Consider the following 23,021-nt stretch of genomic DNA (forward strand, 5'->3'; position numbering starts at 1 on the left):
CTATGGGCTGGTGCTTGAGAAACGTATTTTCTTTCTTGGACTCTGGTATCTAAAGCTCTCATCATTTTTGCAACGTCCAATGATGAGGCCGAAGCACAAGGGCTGTTTCTCTCGCATCCCAGGCAGGTCTGTTGTCTTTCTGTTTTTATACCAACATTGCTGCCTCTTCTTTCTCAGTCCTCCCGATCCTCCCCAGCAACTCCAGGATGCACATATTCGGCCATCAAACCCCCTCCTGGTTCAACTGCCAGAATCCAGGCTGACTGCACACCTCAACCCCTTTGTTCGTCGCTTCTCCGATCTCTGAAATTCCTTCCAGAGGCCGTTCATTCCCACTCTTTCATCCAGGGCTTCAAGCCAGCAGTGCACCACAATCTCATGTCATCCCCCATCCTGACTCATGATCTTTATTACCCCCATTAATCCTCCTCAACCCAACTTTCTTGCTGATTTCAGTGTTTTCTCTCTTTCTTTCTCTCTCTTTCTCATTCGTTTATCCCCCTGCCGCCTGTGCCCAATCATTTCCCCACTACCCCAATGTCAAATTAACCTTACTCTTCCGTAAGCCTCTCTTTTGTAGAATAAAAAAGGAAGACAATTTTTTTTTTTTTGCCATACGAGACAAATTATTCTTTCTATTTGATGAGGGACAACCTCCATTGATCAATGTATACAATATTACTTGTTTTATATTTCTTAACTCACCTATTTATTTCATTCATTCATTTGAAATTGTTTCCCAGTGGCCTTCACGGTTCTTGTTTGACGTAAGCGGTGGTTTGCTTCTTTGACCGCATTGTGTTTTTTATTAAAAAAAAAAAAAAAAAACAACAGTTTCCTGGCACAAAGTGACTTTATGCCCTCGTTTTTGCCTCCAGGAAGAGTATGTTCAGGAGGGGATTAAATGGATCGCTATTGATTATTTCAACAACAAAATCGTCTGTGACCTCATTGAAAGCAGGGTGAGCAATTGCAACATACAATAGTTCATTTCATCACGTCCCTTAAAATGGTATGCAGATGGAATACCAGTTTGTTTTGGAGGGTTGTACGCATTCAGATATCTCTCTGATTGATGGAAACTTAAGCCATAGCATTATCAGGTTACTTTGGTGCTGATAACCTTTCTTTTCGCACGATTGCAAACTGCCTGGCCATTTTAAACTGTATGAACATCCTAATCATATAGCCAGGTATTGTATATTATTTATAAGGCCCTATAGCCACAAAAACACCAATCAAGTCATGGAAACAGCAGGTCATGACTGGTTTAGGGTTTCAACTATTGTAGCTGTTGTATGAGAAGCACTAGCAGAGCTACTACTGTGCACAAATTTTTCGCAGAAATACAAATATCCATGACATTCTCATTATTAGCTCACCTGGATTTTATTCAGGTGAGCTTATGTGATCGAGCAGTGTCCGGAGGTGAGTGAGTGAGTCAGTTAGTCAGTCAGTACTTGTTATTATCACTTGAACCAAATACATGATTTTGATGAAACTTGGCCACAAGCTTCATATCTGATGTCTAATGAAGGTGTATTGACCACATCAAAATCTGTGCTCATTAAGAGGGTCTACGGGGTGGGGGGGGGGGTGACAGCTCCTAACAGCTCCTGATCCAGGTGAGATTCCAGACATGTAGTCCTATTTTTTTTTGTACACGTACTCACCCGCTGTCTGAGACTTTGGGAACTTCACATTTCCGTGCCTCAGAATCCACCTGGAATCATGTGCATAATGGATGACGTTTGTGCAACGATGCACGCCAAGAGTGAGGGTGCCGACTCCACACTGTTGCAAAAGCTGCGTACGCAAATTGGTACACACGAACACTTCAACAGCTGGAACCAGGGCTTCATCGTGCACCACTACGCAGGGAAGGTACGCTTTCATTGGACAGCTTTACGTCCCGTTATTGTTTTTGATTTTTTTAAAGAACGCATCACTTGCCAAAATTGTACTTTTCCGTCCTCGCACACCTCAATGTATTTTTTTTCCAGGTGTCCTATGATGTGGAGTGTTTTTGCGAAAAGAATCGAGACGTCCTCTTCACAGACTTAATCGAACTCATGCAGAGCAGTGAGCTGTGAGTGCTTTTCTTGCGTCGCAGAATTAGAGGGAGATGCGATCAGCAAGGGAACTGCCGACGCTGTTTCATATCAAAGCTAATAACCTGTATGTGATCTTTAAATATGAATTTATAATTTGGGTGGAGGAAAGAGTGATGCTGCGTGTGGTTGCCCAGATTAAGTACTTTAAAAAACACAGGGTTCTGCATTGCCCAATATGTTTCTCACATTTCCACGTAGAAGAAAGCGTCGAGAGGCTGCGGGTTGGGAATTTTTGTGGGAAAGCTGTACGGTACTACGTTCCTGAGAGAGTGATCCATCTTGGGATGTTTATGTCTCTTAAGGCAGCTATGTGGGCACATTCTCTTGGTTGTAAGGCCAGGTATGCTTTGTTGGTCAGGTATAGTTCTCCAAATTATTTTACTGCTCAACCGATCCTTTTGATTTTCCTTTGTTGCAGCCCCTTTATGCAAGCTCTGTTTGCGGAAAACCTGCAGGCTGAAAAGAAAGGGCGACCATCCACAGCGGGGAGTAAAATCAAGGTGATTTTGAACGATTGCTTTCTTAATTTTTAAGCTGCGTACGGTAGTTCAGCCGATCTGTGCTTTGATGATGACGACAAAGGCATGTTGACACATGTTGTTTATGGACAAATTATGTCCTCAGAAAATGGCCGTGCATTGGTCCTGTTGGAACAAAATTTCTATCAAAAATAATTCACCAATGCAAAAATACCTCTGTCGGCCATTTTACAGATACCTTCGCTCCTATGGTACGGAATAAGTGTTTCGAGGCAAATGTCTATAGCTTCGAGTTGGGTTTAAGTTTTCTGGTTCGGAGTAATTTCACCACCTGTATGGGAGGGGAAAGGTAACTTTCTCATGGCTGTGCTCGTCACTCGATGTTCGGACGGCTGTGTGGAAGCTTTATATTACCAAATATGGTTCTTAACGTCGACGTGAATGCTGTAAAGCATTGTAATCTTTACCCAGGATCCTTCAGCATTCTTTAACCAGGACTTTGAGGGATTATACGCAGTGTATTGTACGTACACGTACATCAAAAATATAGGCCCATAGTCTTTACGGGGAGCTCCAGGTCATAATGCGACGAGTCGAGAAACGTTTCGCTCGAACCAATCCAGGACGGGTCACCATTCTGATGCACGATACTCCGCCGAAGGTGACTTGTGATTTGTACTTCGAGAAAGAAAGACCGATCAAAAAAAGGAAGGCCCAGAAAGACCTGTGACCTTTAACCTCTATCAATTAATGCTGGTAAACGGGAACCCAGGTACACTGTGATTCCTTGGTGAAGGATTTCCTTGAGGGCAGTTGCATCAACTACCCTTTGGAAATCCTCATGTAAGGATTTCCTTGAGGTTGAGGAATTCCTTCAGATCCAGGCAACCAATCAGAATAGAGAGAGAGAGAGAGAAGCATCCAATCAGAGAGAAGAAGAGGAGGCGTCTGAAAACTCTATGGCGGTAGTTACGTATGCAGTTGACCTTTTTCCTGGGGTCACCGTCGATATCAATTGAATTGGTATCTAAATAACCTGAACACGAAGTAATAAATGTTTGCTCTATGAAAGGACCACTGCACCAGCAGCACGGACAAACAACTCATTCAGCTTCACCTGCAGTACCTGCAACGGAACACACCTTTACATTGGCCCAGATATCATTTGTTAAACACTGTTACGTTTGTGGGGGTGGGTAGATATTACCATAGATCAGATAGGAATGTATCGAGTTGTATGGTCCATGTACGAGTAGTTAGCCAATCTCGATGTATTCAGTAGGGAAGCGTTAGCTTAAGAATTGTCTTGTTTGAATGTGCAACATACAGGGGGTGGTGCATGATAATAGTTAGGGGTTATGGTAAGGAAACTGTGTGTAAAACCTCCATGTCAACCTTGACCTGGTGGGGGGGGGGTGCCGGGAGACTCAGCATGGGAGCAAGAGGAGGAGCGGTCATTGCCTTCCAGGAGGCGGAGCTATGGATTTCCTCGGACGGGCGGAACATCGCCCAGGGAGAAAGAGGGAGGAGCTAATAGGGCTGTTGGTCTGAGGACAACGTGGCTGGGAGTTTTTTGTGCAAGTCTGAAGTGAACACAATAGAGAGAGGAAAAAGTCTGATGTAAAAACAGAGGAAAAGGAGTTTTGGTGAGATCGTCCTGCCTGCTTGCTTGATCCTGTGCCTCATTTTGTCTGCCTGCTGCTTTGTCTCACCATCATCTGATAACCTCATCATCCTGCCCATCGTCCTCATAGTCCCCTCGTCGCCTGCTCTTCCCCGCTACCACCGCAGCTGAGTCCCCTCGTTTTTGTCCCTTTTACCCATCAGTCCCTTTTTTGTCCCTTTTCCCAAATTCCCATTTCCCTGCTTACAGGGAAATTCGTGCATTGTGTTCATCCAAGCCCATCCCACGGTGTACTGCAGTTATAGCAGAGAGTGGTAGGCTCTTGACAGAGGAGTCTGAAGTGAAGGCCCGCTGGGCCGGTTACTTTGAGCGGTTGTACCACGCTGATCCACCAGCTGTCGAGTTGGACGTCAGGGGTGTTACAATCCCTGTTGCTGACCCTCCAATCAACGATGGTCCACCTTCGCTTGTGGAAACAGGCTGCGGTGAACCGGTTGAATTGGGGTAAAGCTCCAGGGTTCTGTGGCATCCATGCTGAACTTCTCAAGGCTGGTGGAAATGTTGCACTCATGTCGTTGCATGCAGTTTTGTGCTCTGCCTGGAACACAGGCATCATCCCAACTGACTGGAAGAGGGGCCTTGTTGTCCCTCTCTGGAAAGGGAAGGGTGATCACCAAGACTGCAACAACTACCGAGGGGTGACACTGCTCTCAGTGCCGGGCAAGGTCTTTGCTCGGATAATTCTTGATAGGGTTCACCACCATCTGCTTGAGCACCAGCATCCAGAGCAGTCAGGCTTTACACCAAAGAGGTCAACGATTGATCGTATCCTTGCTCTTCGGGTCCTCACCGAACGCAGACGAGAGTTTCGGCAGGGGCTGCTTGTAGCCTATGTTGATCTCTGTAAAGTGTTCGATTCAGTGAAGCGGGATGCCCTCTGGAGGATTCTTGCTCTTCGTAGGGTGCCACCAACACCGGTCGATCTGATGTCTGAACTCTACTCTGGTACTAAGAGTGCTGTCAGATGTGGTGGTACCATCTCTGACTTATTTCCAGTTGTTACTGGAGTTCGTCAGGGATGTGTACTGGCCCTCACACTTTTCATCACTTGTATGGACTGGATTCTAGGGAAGATGTTGGAGAGATCAAGCTGCGGTGCATCGTTTGGGAATGTCAAGCTCTCTGACCTTCATTTTGCAGATGATGCAGTCATCTTTGTGGAGACTTTAGATATCCTTTTGGGGGCCATCGAGGTGCTGAATGAGGAGTCGGAGCCGCTGGGATTACGGGTTTCTTGGGTCAAAACAAAGATCCAGGCTTTCAATTACATCTTTTATGCTGCTGTCCTGTCTGTGCGTGTTTGTGGTGAGGATGTTGAGGTCGTGGAGAGATTCACTTACCTTGGCAGTGATATTCATGTCTCTGCTAGCTGTGAGTCAGAGGTCAATAGATGTCTGGGTCGGGCCTGGGGAGTCGTGGATTCACTGGATCATGGGTGTGGCGCTGCCGGTAACTGTGCGGGAGGACGCAAGTCCCAGTCTTCAGGTCCTTGGTGCTTCCAGTCTTGCTCTATGGATGCGACACTTGGACTCCAACCAAGGATCTGAGATGGAGACTTGATTCCTTTGGTACCAGGTCTCTTCGGAAAATCCTTGGCTATCGCTGGTCGGACTTTGTGTCCAATGAGCGGTTGCTGAGAGAGACTCAAATGAGATTTGTTACCTGCATAGTCCGTGAGCATCAGTTGCGGCTGTATGGACATGTGGCTCATTTTCCTGATGCTGATCCTGCTCACCAGATTCTCTCAGCGAGGGAGTCTCATGAGTGGAGGAGGTCAATGGGCCGACCACGTGCCTCGTGGTTACAGCAGGTTGATCGGCATCTCAAGTTGATGGGGATGTCCATTCATCTGCCTGGTGGATGACCAGACGGTGGCTCCTGGAGTACCGGTGGAAAGTGGGCGTAGCGACGCGCTGCTCTGGCACATGCTCCCTTACCTGACCTGAACTGACCCATCAGTGACTGAGTTTGGTGTGTGGCACCATCATTTTTATTCTCATTGTACATAATTATTTATTATCGATTCTGTGTCCCCCTTTCTTCCCCTCCATAACTCACTGTCGTATACCTCCGCCGGTCAATCATCCCTGGTTCTTTTTACTGTGGTTCGGAAAATAAACCCGTTGGTTTTACTTGAGCTAACTAAGGTTTTTGTCTCTCCTCATGACCCGTGCGCGCGTTGTCCGCAATTAATTCTGAACGTCTCCACAGGAGTTAAGCCACTCGGAACATCGCAGAATTTTAACCTCCCGCCATGATGAGCTCGATGTTAGTTGAGCCGTCGATGCTGCAATAATGTGGGATTGTCAGCTGTGGGATTTTAAGGCTTGGAGGGAAGAATGAGATTGAATATGAATAGAGTGAGGGAGTTTATTCCAAAGGTGGGAAAAAAGAGCAATGAAAGAGTGAAGGTGAGCAGTGATTAGTGATTTTGGTAGTTTTACCAGAAGGAGGTTGTTGGCGGACCTTGAGCGCCCTGGGGAAATGTGGTGGGGACAAATCGCAGACACAGCGGGGGTGGGGGGGGTGAGACCGGAGAGGAGATGGTAGAAGACAGAAAGACCACCGACCTGCCTGTGGTGAGAGAGAGTGAGAGGTCCAAAGACTCGGCCTCATCGCGGGAGATACCAATGATCCGAAATGCCTTGGTTTCCACAGCGTGAAGCCGAGAAAGGTGGGAGGCAGGAGCACCAGCCCAGAGTAGAGAGCAGTACTCCATCAGGCTGCGGATGAAAGCTTTGTATGTGGTCAGGAGCTCAGGTGGGCCGAGAAAGGATTTTGCACGACGGAGGATTCCCAGTCGGCGACTGGCTTAAAACTTTAAGGAAGGTTTTAACTTAACCCTTAAGTTTTAACTTGAGGTTTTAACCTTTAACTTTAAGGAAAATCTTAAGGAATATTTGAATATTTAATGATCCTCAATTTAAGGATGTATTTAAGGCGAAACTTGAGGAAATATTTTTGTAAATCCTCAAATCTTTTGTGAAAGATGTTTTATGCATCCGGGCCATTATAATTATCGTTGCATGGAAAAGTATTGCTATTAAATGCAGTTATGAAGCATTTGCCTTCATTGTAAAATTGTGTGACTAACCGTGTGCCGATTGTGTGACAGAAACAAGCCAATAACCTTGTTGATACGCTGATGAAATGCACACCACACTACATCCGATGTATTAAGCCTAATGAGACGAAGAAGCCTCGTGACTGGGAGGACAGCAGGTGGGGAATTTGTGTTCAACCTTCGGAGCACTTTCTTACACTTGTTGTTTGCTCTTATTTTGAGTGTTGTTCGTAAATTGGAACACGTGGTAGAAGTGACCTTTGAGTGTTTTGGAGGAGTTTTAAAGGATGTTTGCCTTTTGGAAATTGATAAATTTGAATCAGCCCTTTAAGAAAAGCTTCGCTTGGTTTGTGTGAAATGATCTCGCTTCGCTCTTAGTATGAACCGTCCGTTGGCGTTCCCAATGGTACCCCTGGCTCATTACGTTGGGAACCCAGTTTGAGATCCCATATACCATTGGTGTTTGTCCATTGTCTACCAATGTCCATGTCATTGAAGTACACTGCTGCGTCGTCGTGTCTGTCCTGCATATGATCTATGCACATGTTTTGTTCCACTTCCTGTTTACTGGCACACAATCTACTACAAGGAATACATTGTTGTTAAAAAAAAACAACAACCATCAATTGAACAACGACCATCAATCAATCGACTTTATGGGGCATTGTGTTTGGAGGGTTTGTTCACCTTTGTCTCCTCCTTGATTGCTAACTTTTGTGCACTTCTTGAATTCTTTATACTTTCAGGTAATTGTATTTTCTCAGTGTCGGCCCAAGTTGTAAAACTGCATAGATCTTGCATGTATTTTCCTGATGGGATTCTTTACACTTTGCGTGGCAATTATTTTCCGCACAGTGTTTCATTTCTTCTCCGTTTCTACAAATGATCCTTTGATTGTGACGTACAAGTTAATTTTCCGAGTATTGCGTTGGTGATCGACAGACTAATTTCTGTACGGCTGCGTTTAAACATCATTTGTATTTCAATAAGATTTATTGGTGACTTCTTCAATTTGGTGAAAGGGTTTTTATTTTGCTTGTGCCCGTTGAACAGAGTGAAACACCAGGTGGAGTACCTGGGCCTCAGGGAAAACATTCGTGTACGCCGGGCAGGATTTGCATACCGCCGCCCCTTCCGAAAGTTCTTGCAAAGGTATGACCATGAAAGACTCACTGCCACGCTGATCATTCTCACATCACTCTCTAATGTACCTGTCACTTACTTGGATGCTTTTGTCCTTGAACATACAAGAGCAAGTATAAGTGATGAAAACATTCTTCCATCAATTCCTCTGTCACATCTCCCACTCCAACCTCCTAAGGGTTTCCACTTCTGCGCTTGCTTCATGATACTGACGCAAGGTTTAATTCCCAGCATACCATATTGATTCCCCCCCCCCCCTCCATTGCCTTCTAATGCCATTTTGCAATCATTTCCAAGAATCTCTAAGGCACGATATTAGATAATAAACAAGCCTTAATGATTAGAGCTGGCGATAAATTTGGACCTTTTGGGAAGATAATGCAGAATCGATCCTTCCTCTGCAGCCACTGATATTTCATTCATCCCATTTCACACCAATCTATCCCCAATTTTATGGCCTTTTTAAAAAAAAAAACCAGTAAGGAGACCGAGTAAGCTTTCTGAGAATATGTAAACTTTCTTCATTTGGGATTCAAAGTGTAACCACGATGTTCCTGCTCATCCTCCCTCACAGCAAAACTCTTAAAATTCCTGTTATGATTCTAAGTTGGTAATGGCTCATCTCATGTTTGTCAAATTATCAGAATGATTGCAGAGCACAAGTATACAATTTAATGCTCGATTTTAAGTTTGGCCTTGCATGCAGTTTATTTCCCGTGACCCACTAATTGAGACCGTGGCCTGAGGCCTTGCTCGCATTTTTCACTCCCCAGAGCTTTTAAAACCACGATCTTTCCGGCGTGATCGTCACACACTTTTTTCAGCCTCTGGCATACTGCAAACCTAAGCAGCTCTTTCTTTGAATCCAGGCTGCGCCATCTCGGGCTTTATCAAGGGATCCTAATAATACAGCCAGTCAATCTAGCCAGGATCCTAATAATCCATCTAGGATCCAGCTTCCAGGATATTTTGACTTCATTTTTGAGGTCTTGGTATTTGGTCATTTACTTGATATCTGCGCTGTTTAGTCCAAAATCAATGGGTACACTTCAATTAGTAATGCCGTCTTTTATTTTTATGCCGAAGTACTATATCGAGTCGCAATGCTTTGTTTTCTATGTTCACGCTCGATGGGATTATCAGATCATATTTGAGCATTACTTGCTCGTTTTCAGTGATTGCTTTTGGTTCATGTTTCCATGAGTTTTCCGGGAATGGGATGTTGAAATATTTGCAGATGTGCTAGTGGATTACTCTACATACTTTGTTGTGCCTTTTTGTGTGCAGCTGCTCTGACATGAGTGTTTTTTACATCATGAGAGGAGGTGGCCCATCCTTTCTGTTTCTACTTTGCAAAACCTACACCTGTCCGATTGATTCAGTACCACAATTTTATTAAAGCCATTCATATGGTATCTAATCCTTAGTTTTGGGAATTTATCATGATTTGTTCTCCATCCCAGTTGATCTGCCCTCTTCTTTTCCATTCCATTGAGCCTTCTTTGTCTATGCTCAATATGCCCAACTCTTTTTATATCTACATATATATATATATATATATATATATATATATATATATATATATATATATGTGTGTGTGTGTGTGTGTGTGTGTGTGTGTGTGTGTGTGTGTGTGTGTGTGTGTGTGTGTGTGTGTGTGTGTGTGTGTATGTATATATATATATATATATATATATATATATATATATATATATATATATATATATATATATATATATATATCTATCTTCCTGCTTTTTTGGTGTTTTCCCAGTTGTCGGTGTGTATTTGTTGATATTTCGCTGTATATTTTTCTTTTGTCTTTTTAGCAGTCATCAAGGCTGTATTCGTTGCCGTTTCAGTTTTGCGTGTGTTGTGTACTATTTGCACCTGTATTTGGAATTTTTTTGCTCTGTGGTTTAGGGATACCTTCTCTGGTTTGCTGTCTTCGTGTTTCCTTACAAATTTCATTCGATAGTGCGTTGAACTTTTCATGTATTCAGCCAATCCTACTGTTGTCACTCTGTGCACTTGGTTGAGTTCCATCAGGCCACTTCCTCCTTCTTGCCAGGTACATCTCTGGGTTGTAATGGTTATTGTCAAACATTTTGTGGATAGTGAGGAGTTTCCTTGTTTTGATATCTCGTTTATTGATTTCCGATTGTGGCTAGTTTATTATTCCAGAACTCTGTTGGAAATTGGAAAACTGTTACTACGAGTTGTTTCGTGGTTATTTTGTTTCGAGGGGGAGAGAGGCATATGTGTTCAGGATCATCCTCATTCTATGCAGGTATTCCTTGTTAATTAATTTGCGCATTTCTTCATGACATATTTGATGGCCCTCTTTTACTCCAAGGTATTTGTTTGAATCTTCGTTGTCTGGATCCTGTATTGTTGTATTTAAATCAATTTTTATGTCATCCGTTTTTGTTGGTCGACCTTGCATGAATGTGAACTTGGCACACTTATCTAGGCCAAATTCCATTTGAATGTCTTCGGAGTACCCTTTCACTAATATCAGTTGTTCTGCCAATTTTTCGTCATTTCGTGCGAAGTTTTAAATCATCCATGTACAGTAGATGTGGTCACGTTTCCTGTCTCTTTGGACGTTCTCTTATTGGATGTTAGGGTAGATCCATGTCCTTGCTCATTAATTAAGTTGCTTCGTGGGTCCAGGGCCAGGAACAACAGGAGTGGTGAAAGGCGGCTCTTACCCTGGAAGATCTCATGTTGTATCTTCAGTCGTGGTATTTCAATTTTCCTCCTTGTGTGATGTAATCTCATTGTGGTATTGCATTGGTCCATTGCTTTCTTTTGATTATTTGGGGCTTAATATTGTATAACTGCATGCATTTTGTCATCCATGAATATGGAACACTATCAAAAGCTTTTTTTGTAGTCTATCCAGTCTGTGGACAATATGGTTCTTCTTGTTTACAGTTTTTGAGTATGTCCTTGCTTAGTAGTCGGTGGTCTATTGTTTCATGGCATCCTCTCTTGTATCCCTTCCTTTCTGCCTCGAAGTTTCGTTGTTGTGTTTGGTGGTGGTAGCCAATATCATTTCTGTGATGATTCCCACTAGAACTTTGTATATTGTTTGTGGACATGTTATTGGCCTATATTTGTTAGCTTGTTTCATACCTTAGGTAGTTTCTTCAGATTTTGGGAGAAAGAATCTGTTACCTTCTGTGATCCATTACTTTTTCCTCTTGGATAGGTTTGCTGAATGCTCGAGTGTAGTGATTGTGTTGAACTTCTAGTTGCTGAAACCAGAAGTTTGGAATTCCATCCCGGCCTGGGTTTTTTTTTAATTTGGCCTTCTTCCTCAATTATCCTGGGGGGGGGGAGGGGGTGGGGATGGGAGGGGGCATTTTGCTTCACTGTTGTTTTTAATTTTCCAAGTGCTGGATCCAATTCCTCCGCATCCTTATTGTGTTATTTTAGGTCTTCATAAACTCCTTTCCAGAAATCTACAAATTTATCTTTTTCAGGGGGATTTCATACATTTTGCTTTTGTTACCCTTCTTCGTGGTGGAATATTTTTGGGTTATTTTCAAACATACGATTTTGCTTTCTCCAACTGTTAATTTTCGGGTTTTTTTTGTTTTTTTAATCATTCTTGCTATAATTTCTATTTTTAGTTTGTTTTCAGCAACCATTATCTCGAATATCTTTGTCCTCAATTTTATGTATTTTTTGGGGGGATTCTCTTCATGAGCTTTGTGCTTCTCTCTCTCTCTCTCTCTCTCTCTCTCTCTCTCTCTCTCTCTCTCTCTCTCTCTCTCTCTCTCTCTCTCTCTCTCTCTCTGCATCTCTCTGCATCTCTCTGCATCTCTCTGCATCTCTCTGCATCTCTCTGCATCTCTCTTGCTATTTGTGTGTCTTTCTTTCTCTGTGTGCATCTGTGTCTATGTACACATGTATATTTTGCCTTTCATTGGTAATTTGTGGTGATAACTTCACTCTCCGAATGTTTTTTTTCAACATTTTTCTGACTGTTCATTTGATTATTGTCATCCTGGGTTTCTCTACACATTGAAGTATTTTGCAATGAGTAAAATAATTCACTGCCTCACTATTTGTAAGTAGAAATTGTTTCACTTGTTTGGAACATGGGTTGATATTTCCTCGTGCGCAGGTGTATTATCGAGAACCTGTTTATCGGCATTTTTCAGACTGAAATAAGTGTGATAAAGTTCATTTTAAGCTGAAGTAATTATCCAAATTCCAGATATCTTTCCCATCTCTTCATTCTACCCATTTATTTTATTTTCCATGTTGTCTTGATTGGTTATTGTTATTTGGGTTTGGAATATTATTTTATTCTCCAACTCAGTGAAACTTTGAGCTTCAAGTTTAAAAAAGCAAAAGACAGTTGTCGAGGCACGTAGCCTCAACTGTACCTGATTCCACTTTTTGTACTGTGCTCGACATTTGTTTTCGTATTGTGCCTGGTTTTTCATCTTCATGCTGACCTGATTTTTGTGTACCTACTTGCTTTTTTTTTATGATTGTGCACATTCTCTGTACCATTTCCTGCTGGGTCTAAGCCCTTCCCAGGATAATACAAAGATTATGATCCCAGTCCTGACACAAGTGTAATGGTCGCGCTTCTTCCATGATGCTCACGAGGCTGGCGTGTAAGAGTTTAAAAGGTCCCCATCCACTGGTTTAATTTGGTGCAAATCGGCATTTAAATACACAAGATAGCAGCCAATCTATCTCTCAAGATTGGCCGAGCGAGTGTGTCAAGTGATTCACATTTTTAACAACGCACGCACGCACGCACGCACGCACGCACGCACGCACGCACACACACACACACACACACACACACACACACACACACACACACACACTCATACACACATGATTAAGCCAGCCAAATCGAGGAGATGTTTTGTGTAATTTGCAGGCACAACCATGACTCAATGAATTATGGAGGGATGGTTTCGTTTTTGATCGTTTCTTGTGACCATCCCAACCTTGCATACATACTTTTGGCATGGTATCCCTCCATCCTTTTACATTAATGTTTTTTTTTTTTTAGTTATTAAATTATAGGTTGGCGTTAACCTGAATGGCAGAGAGCTTCGTCTTGTACTTTGAGTTGTCTTATCTTGTTTCCATTTTTGACTTGTCTTTTGCAGGGCAGGTTATTGCATAAATCATTATGTTGTCCTTCAGAGAGGATGTTCACTCATGTGTTTTATCTGCTAGAATTTGCTTATGCATGTACAGAGATCCTCTGCCAGTGCCTTTCGATAAAGGTCAGGCGTGCAGCTGTGCCATCGCTTAAATTCCAAATTCTGCCTTAATCAAGGCTTCTTTGACAGTGATGACTTGAATTAAGTACCAATTTGTCCAGCATTACATTATATTAGTTTAGGAAACGATTATGACATGTTTTGGGGGTACCCTGATGCTCCCTGGAGGGGTGTGGGTGCAATTTTGATGATAAAGAAAGTTACATAACCTTTTAACTCCTTATGACGAGCATATGTATTCAACTCTTCCATGTTTGGGTAATCTGTTAAACTTTACAAAGACGGTCCTCTTAATGTTGCATATTTTAGATATGCCATCTTGACAAAAGAGACATGGCCAGATTGGCGAGGACCTGAACAGGATGGAGTGAAACACCTCATTGCGGCAGTGTGCATGGATTCTGACCAGTACCAGCTCGGGCGCAGCAAGGTGTTTATTAAAGCTCCAGAGTCGGTAAGATGAGGATATTAGGGACACCTCTCTCTCGAGAATGTATCATCTTTGCCATGTACATATATGTATGATATATCTATCTCCTTTGGTCCTCCGTCACTGGTTCAAATCCGAATTTCACTCCTCAGATGCAACAACAGCTAGTGCTCTCACACATGAATGTTCAAACTTAGATGGCTATATTGATCAGAGACTGTCAAGATGGCTCAGAGGTTTGCACACTCACCTCTAAGCTGTCCAGTCTGAGTTTGAATCCCGACCCAGCTACAAAATTTCACAGGCAGGTTCATTCATCAGAGTGTGCCGTCCCTCGGATCGACGTTAAACCGGGCGTCACATCTGCCGGCATTCGTTGGTGGATGTTAAAGATCCCACGGTGTCCTTCGCGAAGAGTAGGCGAGCTATCGCCGGCACCATAAACAAATTACAAATTCCTGCCCAAACTACTGCTGGGAAGGCAACGGCAAATCACGCAGAATAAACCTTGCCAGGGAACTACTTCAGTGACACCAATGCTCTGCAACAGAGTATGGAACATCAGAACCAGAACATGTATCAAGATGCACTGCTGCACTGTTATTGGGGGAGAACATGCAAAAGATCATTTCAGGCAGCATTTAGCTCTTATTCAGCTGATTCATGACTTCATCTTTATCATACTCAGACTTGATATGACCCCTTGTCGGTGCAAAAGGGGGGTATCAACCGAGGATTTGAAGTCGCCGAAGAACACGATCAGTATTGATCATGTAGCAGCATCAGCTTGTTTTAGATCTGTTCTTTCCTTCACAGGATTTATTGTTTTGTTCAGCTTTGATTCCTCATTGGGAAAACTGCAGTAGGGCATGTGTGAAGCACCACTTTGATTATAATTATTCATGTAATAAGAGCCAACCCTAACCCTAAGTCTAAACCCTAAACCCTAACCCTAACCCGAAGTCTAAACCCTAAATCCTAACGACATGTAAGCTCACATCAAAATCCTAATGCTGTGGCCTCTCATTGAAGCAAATAGCTTTCAGACATATTTTAAAGACAATCCCCCAATTGTTTTTACGACCAAACATTTACTTTTTCTTCCTATTTGCTTATCACAATTAGTCTCACTCTTTGTTTTAACAAGAGTGTACTGTCGATCATTGGGCCACCAAATCATCGACTTTGAATCGACTCTGAAGTATTTGTGAATTACCATCGGCCACGCGATGTTCCATGCCATTACGTAGCTGTAACTAAGGAGCTGTGTTGATGAATGTCTCGATGTCATTCGCGTTGAAACAATGGGTAATAGTGGTAAACAAAAGGAAATGTGACACCAAAGGACATGATAGTCGGTGCCGTGCACCTTTGCTTATTACTGAATCTCAATTTTTTTTTTCAAGTTTCAAGTTTATCCAAGGCTCATGGACGAGCTTTCATGTACACGAATCGCATGCAGGAGCAAGATATTACTAGACGTCGTCGTACATCATTGTGAATTACAAGGACATTAGTATACCATGGACGAACATGTAAAGTATCTGTGATTTAAACCTGGGTTGTTTCACATTATGGGCCAAGGGTTCCGATGGGAATACTAAACGGATCAAACGTCACCGTAGGCCTCAGTGATGTAGGCAAGACTAACAAAAGTGTCCATCGAAAAAAGCTCTCAAACATAGCTGTGGAGGGGCGAGAGAAGGGAAAAATAATCCACCTTTTCACTTTTAAAACAAGCTCAAATGAGCTAAGATCCTCGTCCTCTTAATGATGACGTCATAAAAACGAATATGACGTCATTGTGATGTATCGGGTTTGCGATAAATTATCTGTGCTGATGCCCGGCTTGATTCCCGCAAACAAAATTCAAACAGCTTGCCTAGTTTCGGAGATAATGGTATAGGCGATTTCCATTAGCGGTGATATTATGACGTCAACTTTTTTTCGAGGAAGAATTTCGAAAATCGTAGATGGTTACTGTCTGCGCGTGGGCTTTCTGCATATGCATGGCAAGTTTCACGAAGATCTGATGAAAACTCTGCGTTGTGAAACAAAAAATGTCAAAAAATAGGAATGATGTCATAAAAATTGATATGACGTCATAGTGATTTATCATATGTGCGGTAATTCATCTCTGCTTATGCCCTGTTCGATTTCCGCAAACAGAATTCAAAAAGCTTGCCAAGTTTCAGAGATAATTTTTTAGGCGATATCCATTAGCAGAGGTATTTTGACGTCATAACTTTTTTTTTTGGAGGAATTTTAAAAATCGGAGATGGTTACTGTCTGCGCAGGGTATTTTTACATATATATGCCAAGTTTCAGGAAGTTTCGATGAAAACTGTAGGATGTGAAACAAAAAAGTCCACAAGAAGAAGACGAAGAACAACAACGTGAGTAAGACTTAGAGATCCTCCACGAGGATCTGATAACAACTACACACAAAAAGATAAATAATCTTTGGCAGAGGTCATTGATGTCATCTGGGGGGGGGGGGGGATGAATAGATATGGATCTCGGGACAAATCGAAGAAATTTCCAAATGTATTCAATTATTTATTTTGATATTCACTTTAGACACCAAGCAATGGATCCGTATCATTAATAACAATTGCTCATGTCAGTAAGCACAAAACCGTTATGTATATTATAATGTTGTGCTTGAAACAATGCCTCGTGGCCGGAGGTAACATTCCGTGAGATTTAATTTAGGGAATCGGTTTAAACTTTGCGAGGTGGTGTTACTGTTGTCTGATGATAGCCGGACACTCGCTCGTTCACCTTGCGCCATTTCTTGTAGTATTGTACGATAAGACCTACTTGCGTGTCGACGGTGGTTGCTTGTCGGTAGTTGTTCCTCCTGGAAGAGATGCGTGAGAGGAAGTATGACGGATATGCCCGAGTCATCCAGAAGGCCTGGAGGAAGCACGTTGCTCACAAACGCAACGCAAAGATGCGTGAAGAAGGTGAGGCCTGGATCCATCACTTACGAACATGCTGAATATTGTCATTTTTGCCTCCCTTCGTTTCATGGTCAAAGCCCATTAAAGAGCTTTTTAGGCCTCCTCGGCCAAAGGCCGGGGGTGTTGTGTTTTTGGGGATGTTCGTCTGCGCATCCGTCTGTCTGTCCGTCATAGACTTTTTTTTTTGTTACCCCGACAACTTGTGAACCATTGTGGGGATTTCAACCAAATTTGGCACAAGTACGGACGATAACATAACGATGAACTAATGACATCTTTAGTTCAAAAGGTCAAAGTTGTGTGGTGATGTGCCCTTTAATTTAAATTTCTCATTGCGATAATCTGTGAACCACGAAAGAGATTTCAACCAAACTGGAAGCAAGAATTATCGATGATATAAATGCAACGATTAATTCATTTCATTTTGAGTTCTGGGTCAAAGGTCAAAGATCAAAGGTCATGTGCCCTTTAAAAATCATTTTGCAGACCATAACTCGAGTTAGAAGCATCTGATGTTTCCTCTCTCTCTCTCTTCTGCCCATCTCTCCTCTCCGTCTTGCATTCTCTCTCATTTTACCTTCAATTTGAGGTCAAACGTAAAGTGGGTGGACATCGAACGTGGGTGGAGGCAAATGCATCGATGCATTGGCGTCAAATTATATTTGTTGGTTTTTTTTTATGAATAGTCTTCTCGATTGACTTTGATTTTTTTTTTAACTTTACAAAATAATTGATTAAGTCAGAGTTTTTAAATTGTTAACGTTTATTTCTGCTATCTCTCTCTCTCTATGTCTCTGTGTCTGTCTGTCTGTCTGTCTGTCTGTCTCTCTCTCTCTGTCTGTCTCTCTCTCTCTCTGTCTGTCTGTCTGTCTGTCTGTCTCTCTCTCTGTCTGTCTGTCTCTCTCTCTCTCTCTCTCTCTGTCTCTCTCTGTGTCTGTCTGTCTGTCTGTGTGTCTGTCTGTCTTTCTGTCTGTCTGACTGTCTCTCTCTCTGTCTGTCTCTCTCTCTCTCTGTCTGTCTGTCTGTCTGTGTCTCTCTCTCTCTCTGTCTGTCTCTCTCTCTCTCTCTCTCTCTCTCTCTCTCTCTCTCTCTCTCTCTCTCTCTCTCTCTCTCTCTCTCTCTCTCTCTCTCTCTCTCTCAAAGCTTCGGATATTCTCTTGAACAAGAAAGAACGTCGGAAAAACAGCCTGAACAGAAACTTTGTGGGAGATTACATTGGCTTGGATGACAGGCCAGAGATACGCCAGTTCCTGGAGAAACGAGAGAGGGTTGACTTCGCTGATCGAGTGAACAAGTATGACCGACGATTCAAGGTGGGAATTTCACTTTGGAGATCAACGCATCACTTTCTCTTGGATGTGCAATGTAACAAAGAAATAAAACATGAAACATTTAATTCTTGCTGAATTACAAAACATAATGATGTATCTTCGGCTCGTTTTACTCTTCTGTATGACTTTTAACTCATCTTTAAATGGTAGAATAAATGGAGTTGGTGTTAGAACGTCTGCTATGAGTCTGAGAGGTCTGCAGTTTGATTTCCGACCCTTGCTGAATCGTACCAACGACAAAAAAAAAAAAACGAATGGTACTGCTTCCTTTCTTGATGGTCAGCATTTGGAGGATAGAGCACGGACAACCCCCGTGGATTCGCATCCCTTAAAAATTCCCCACTGTAGAGAGAATGCACCACCACGAGATGAAATCACTGGTACCCAGTGCATTCCGGGAAGTTACTTCTCCCAAGGTCAATGGCCATGTTTGTCTGATGTCAGTCTTGTGGTGTCTGGTGCCAGTCTGCATGTACCAATCATGTGTAGCCTTTTTTGGCTGCTGGTTGCATCATTTGTTTGGGGCATAGCTATGCCGCTTGATGCAGTGCCCCTATTACCGGTACACTGGTGCTCATTTCACCAACCTCAAAAGGATGACAGGTTGAGTCAACCCCCTGGTGTTAATTCAGCAGTCAACGGGGCTCAAACTCAGGACTCTTGGATCCCAAGCCACCACCCTAACCACTAAAGCCAACAACAGGCTTAGTCTGCATGTGAGTGTGATATTGTGTGTGATAGTTCTTCCATCAGCCTGAGAAACTACAAAAAATATCTACAACAGTCTATATTTATCTGTGTAGGTGGCCCAAACAAATATAAGGTTTCACCTTTCAGTCATTAACCCTTCGTCCTCTTGCTCTGATGAAGGGCGAACACCCAAAACTACAGCTTCCCACGGCGATTTAGCACACCTTCGTGAACCTTGCGTTGATAAAATCTGTTATAGCTTTTGCAGGCAGAGACAGTTCTAATAATATCCATTGTCACATGAAGTCTGAATTTTTTTTTTTTTAATTTAAATTGGAAACTTATTTAAAAAAAAAAAAACCTTCCAATTATTTTTGATTATTTTAATTTTTTTAAATTTAATCTTGCACAAAGCCTTTTCCAGCCGCACAAAGAATATGCTTGTGCAAGTAATACCTCGGACATCATTTTGCAAACTCCATCTTTGCATGTTTGTCATTTGAGATTTATTGAGCCAAATATGATGAAGTAGTCAAAGGGAACAAACAAGAGATAATTATCGAATGAGTGAGGTGGGAGTTTATAAAAGACACGTACAGGGAACATACAGATAAAGTATAAAAGTTTCATTCCAATGAAGATAACATTTTGTAACAACGTATACCGTCACTGTGCAGTTCCCAGATCTCGGAGAACACAAAGTCCATGTTTGGGATTTCTTTTTTTAAATCAAGGCAGAGGTGAACGAGCTTAAACTTGTGCAATTTTAGGGAATGCTTACATTATGATAAGGGAGTGGGTGTGCAATGAATGCATGATGTAATTAATTTTTTATCTACAGATAAATAAAGCCCAATTAGAGTGACGTCGTCTCATCATGTTGTTTGTCCACCCAGACAGCATGGCATGATAAGGTGCAAATTTAAATGTTACCTTTCGCTATTTAAAATTCCAGCTCGCTTCCCAAGCATCGGAATTAACAGGGAACGTCCTCAGGTCACTGGTGTTGCATCTCACCGCGTGTCCTTCAGATAAAGCTCACTGACCCATCTATGCACTTCGGTTGTGGACATGAAAGACCCAAGAGGATCATTCGAAAATGATGAACTACTGCTCGCTAAATTAACTTTTGGCAAAATCGCCAGACTCGGTGACATGGTGGTTGGAGCATCCACTTGGAGAGTGGAAGGTCGACGGTTCCATCCTGATCCTGGTGGAATGGTACTAAAAACTTCAGAAATGATACATGCTGCCTCCTTGCTTTATGCTTATCTTGTGGGGTGGAAGAGGGGGGGGGATTTGGATATTTCTGCTCAATTACCCCGTTAAATGTGGAGAGCAAAGCTACGCAACCACATGGTGTAACTAGCACCCAGAGTGCCCTCGACTGGAAAGTTATATCACTTCCTCCAAGGTCATGAGGCTACGTTTGTTTGAAGTAAAGTCCTGTATTATTGTGTGTGTGTGTGTGTGTGTGTGTGTTTTACCTCCGCCATCGAAGGTGAAGGAGGTTATGTTTTCACCCCTTTCTATCTGTTTGTCTGTCTTTGTTTGTTTGTTTCCGTGCAGAATATCTCAAAAAGTTGTGGGCGGATCCAGATTAAATTTTGTGGACAGGTTGGGTGTGTGACGAGGACGAACCGATTATTTTGATGAAGATCCGGATCCAGATCCGGCCATTAGGATTTTTTTTAAGTGATTCTTCACTATTGAGAGATTGGGTTAAACTCATGAATAGCACGATATCTCAAAAGGTTGTGGTTGGATTCGGATGAAACTTGGTGGACACGCTGGGTGTGTCACAAGGACACATTGACCCTGTTTTGGTGAAGCTCCGAATCTGGATCTGGACACGAGATTTATTTAATTTTCAAAGTGATTTTTCACCATTGAGAGATGGGGTCAAAAAGGACATATAGCACGATATTACAAAAATGTATTCGGCCTGATATGTTCTCGTGGATCAGGCATTACGGGGCGGAGGTATACGCTCTACCGAGTGCCCTTCTAGTTTTTCTCTGTGACAGCTCCCCCATGAGCCTTCTGCTCTATAATGTGTAGAAAGCGAATGTTGTACGTAAGTTAATAAAAAATGGAATGTGGATGTTGAGTTATATCGAAGCAATGCTAAGGATGGGGTTATTATGAAGACCAAGCGAGCTGATGGACAAGTTGAATGGGGTGTGTATCAAGTGCAGGTATGATTGGCACAACGACCTCCTCCTGCATCTAACTGTACATCATTGCAAATATCCTCGCGAAGTTTTTTTTGACATTTTATCAATTGTCATAATTATTTGTTGCACTAGTGCGTGAAACGTGACCTCATCTTGACACCGAGACGTCTCTACCTGATTGGACGAGAGAAAGTCACAAAAGGGGCAGAGAAAGGGCAGCTCCGTGAAGTCATAAAACGACGCCTCGAACTCGAGAACATCGAAGCAGTTACCTTAAGGTGAGATTTTTTCACGAGGCAAGAAGAGTTGAAAACAAAGTAGTAAATAACAAAATCAACAAACGGGTCGAATCCCTGAAAATGTCTGTTTCTGGATTTCTTGCTTGATTATCGAGAGAGGGATAGTTCGGTGAGCATTTACGTTGGAACAAGCTTGTGATCGACAATTTGAAAGCCAAAAATGCCAATGCAAAGTCCTTGAGGTCAAACGATGTTTGGATGAAAGTTGTATGATCATTGTCGCCATTTGAGTTTGTGCAAATTGGAGGTTTCTTACTTGGTTGTGATATTTTGATTCTTGTTCCATTGTTGCTGCCAACTTGACAATCACGTTGATGGAATGCCAATGTGTTTGGGACTGTCACGGCCACTCGGCGCCGCACTTTCTATTTTGTTAATTCTGTAAACCTGTTGGTAAAATCGTTTACCATTAGTTTGCCATACAATGTGAAAGGTTATCGATTAGGTAATGTACACCCTCCTTCGTGAAGAGTAGGCGAGCTATCTATGGCACCATGACCAATATCCAAATTTCTTCCGTGAGGAGTGCTGGGAAGGCAATGGCAAACCACCCTGCATAACCCTTGCAAACAAACTGCTTCAGTAATACCAACCCTCTGGAAAAGAGAATGGTACATATCATCATCATTGTCATCATCATCATCATCATCTACTTGTATGCAGCCTGTGTCTGTTTTGCTGCAACATCTTCTGGGGGCATGGCTGTGCCATCAATGCAGTGCCCCCCTCCCCCCCAATTACCATAAAGCTGGTACTCATTCCACCGACCTTGGAAGGATGACAGGCTGAGTCAACCCACCTGGTGTTAATTCAACAACACGAGAGGAGCTTCATCTCAAGACCCTAAAATCTTAGGCCAGTCATCCTCACCGTTAGGCCAACACCAGACATCATCGATCATCATCATCACCATCATCATCGTCGTCGTCCTCGTCATACATCTTGGGCTCTGAACATTGTTAAAGCAACTGATTTGTTGTCAATTTGTGCAGTATTTCTAAGATGTGAATTTAAATAATTAAATTACCATTGTTGATTGTTTGAAAACCAATAACTTTGTAATTTGTGTTTTTTTTTCCATGTTTTTATTCACCCCCTTGATAGCACTCTACAAGATGACTTCCTTATCCTCCATGAAGGGCAGTATGACAGTTTGCTCGAGACTGTTTTCAAGACTGAGTTTATCAGCTTGCTCTGCAAACGTTTCGAGGAGCGCTGCCAACGCAAATTGCCCGTGAGATTTTCAAACAGGTGGGCGGTGGGCTCTTGATGAAATTTAATGTTTCATGTGTCTTTCTCATGCAAGCTTGATTGAATGTTTGGCCACTCAAAAATTTGTTATAATAACAATGGCCATGAGAGCCGTGACCGTGTGAC

General features: G+C 42.6%; 1 protein-coding gene across 1 annotated transcript in view; it reads left to right on the forward strand.

Annotated features, from left to right (window-relative positions):
- The window catches only part of LOC147015159 (unconventional myosin-Ie-like), a 143,497-nt gene that overhangs the window by 83,476 nt on the left and 37,000 nt on the right, over positions 1-23,021 (forward strand). The window contains exons 13-23 of the mRNA XM_085849669.1: positions 879-962; positions 1,717-1,884; positions 2,004-2,089; positions 2,533-2,614; positions 7,393-7,499; positions 8,395-8,493; positions 14,061-14,205; positions 17,036-17,150; positions 18,291-18,460; positions 21,478-21,623; positions 22,749-22,895. Coding sequence (XP_085705795.1) covers positions 879-962; positions 1,717-1,884; positions 2,004-2,089; positions 2,533-2,614; positions 7,393-7,499; positions 8,395-8,493; positions 14,061-14,205; positions 17,036-17,150; positions 18,291-18,460; positions 21,478-21,623; positions 22,749-22,895 — 1,349 coding nt within the window. The remainder of the gene's footprint in view (positions 1-878; positions 963-1,716; positions 1,885-2,003; positions 2,090-2,532; positions 2,615-7,392; positions 7,500-8,394; positions 8,494-14,060; positions 14,206-17,035; positions 17,151-18,290; positions 18,461-21,477; positions 21,624-22,748; positions 22,896-23,021) is intronic.

The sequence above is a fragment of the Eptatretus burgeri genome, chromosome 12 (genome assembly GCF_056783735.1).
Source record: "Eptatretus burgeri isolate ZD-2024b chromosome 12, Ebu_testis_v1, whole genome shotgun sequence".
NCBI lineage: Eukaryota > Metazoa > Chordata > Myxini > Myxiniformes > Myxinidae > Eptatretus > Eptatretus burgeri.